The sequence below is a fragment of the Penaeus monodon genome, chromosome 30, assembly GCF_015228065.2.
Source record: "Penaeus monodon isolate SGIC_2016 chromosome 30, NSTDA_Pmon_1, whole genome shotgun sequence".
Taxonomy (NCBI): Eukaryota; Metazoa; Arthropoda; class Malacostraca; order Decapoda; family Penaeidae; genus Penaeus; species Penaeus monodon.
This window is the reverse complement of record NC_051415.1, coordinates 29,868,910-29,870,099: the sequence shown is the minus strand read 5'-3', so window position 1 is coordinate 29,870,099 and position 1,190 is coordinate 29,868,910. Positions and strand designations below refer to the sequence as shown.

Below are 1,190 nucleotides of genomic sequence, written 5' to 3'. Positions count from 1 at the left end.
CACATCTAACACATACAGTAATTGTCACTACCATGAAAACAAAAAGGATAAAAAAAAATATTTATGAGCACTTCATTAATATGAACTTCTGAAATGACAACCAATTACACGTTTTACCCCATAATAACCCTTTGTTAAATATATAATAGAGCTCTTCGTCTTTCCTTATTCTGTGAGTTACCCTCAGTGTAAACTCTTCCTTTAGTCAGTCATCAAAGAGCAGACTTTGACCTTTCTCAGACTCAAAATTTCCAGTGAACTTTGACGATTTCTGTTAATGTTTTCTATGTAGGTGGGCCGCTCGAAGTTCTCTCAGTGAAGTGATCAATTGTGCCTCTCTACTATACGCTTCTTACGTAGGTAGGCCGCCAGGTGTTCATTCAGTTGGGTTTCAGCTGTTTCACTCATACTAAATTATTTTTACAAAGGTGAGATGTTTGGTGTTCGTTCGTTAGATGCTTTCTCCGTACATGAGCAGCTAGGTGTTCGTTCATCCAGTGATCAGCTGATTTATTCTACGGGGTGCTTTCTACGGAGGTGAGCGGCTAGGTGCTCGTTCCTGTTAGCGGTGTAGGGGCAGCGAGGGCAGCTGTAAGGCCTCTCCCCTGTATGGATCCTTATGTGACGCCTCAGGTCTGACTGGTCTCTGAAGGAACTCTTGCCGCAGAAAGGACATGGGTGACCGAGGTTAACCAAGCCCGCAGACTCCTAAAAAGAGTGAAATGCCTCAATTAGCCTTTTTAAGTTTCTGATCATTTTCAGTTTATTTATCATGTGAGTTTTAATATGTAGATATATATATTTTTTTAAGTGATTCTCACAAATATAAACGGACATCATTATAATTGGTGATACTAATAAATATTACTTCAGAATGTATTATCCATCTTTTTTCTTGTTTACTTCTTTCAAACTTAAAAACAACAGTTTAGTAATATGCATTACAATTCACATCAGTGCAAGGTATGTGAGTAAATAGCATAATGTATTAATACGGATAAGTTCAAAGCTATATTAATTTCTTTCCCCAAAATGGCTTTTGGTATAAAAGTTCTCAGTATGGTATAGCTGTACTTATTAAACCTTCACGTGACCGGATGTATACTATTTCAGAGGATGTTCGAAGATCTTGGAAACCGAGTTGACTTCTCCGATTCATATACGATATACGGCGAAATTCTTTCCGGCAG

At 38.0% G+C, this 1,190-nt stretch overlaps 1 protein-coding gene across 1 annotated transcript in view; it reads right to left on the bottom strand.

The window, feature by feature from the left end:
* Positions 1-46: 46 nt before the first annotated feature.
* The window catches only part of LOC119592694 (longitudinals lacking protein-like), a 99,390-nt gene continuing 98,246 nt past the window's right edge, over positions 47-1,190 (bottom strand). Inside the window, exon 6 of the mRNA XM_037941613.1 lies at positions 47-708. Coding sequence (XP_037797541.1) covers positions 511-708 — 198 coding nt within the window. The 3' untranslated portion in view covers positions 47-510. The remainder of the gene's footprint in view (positions 709-1,190) is intronic.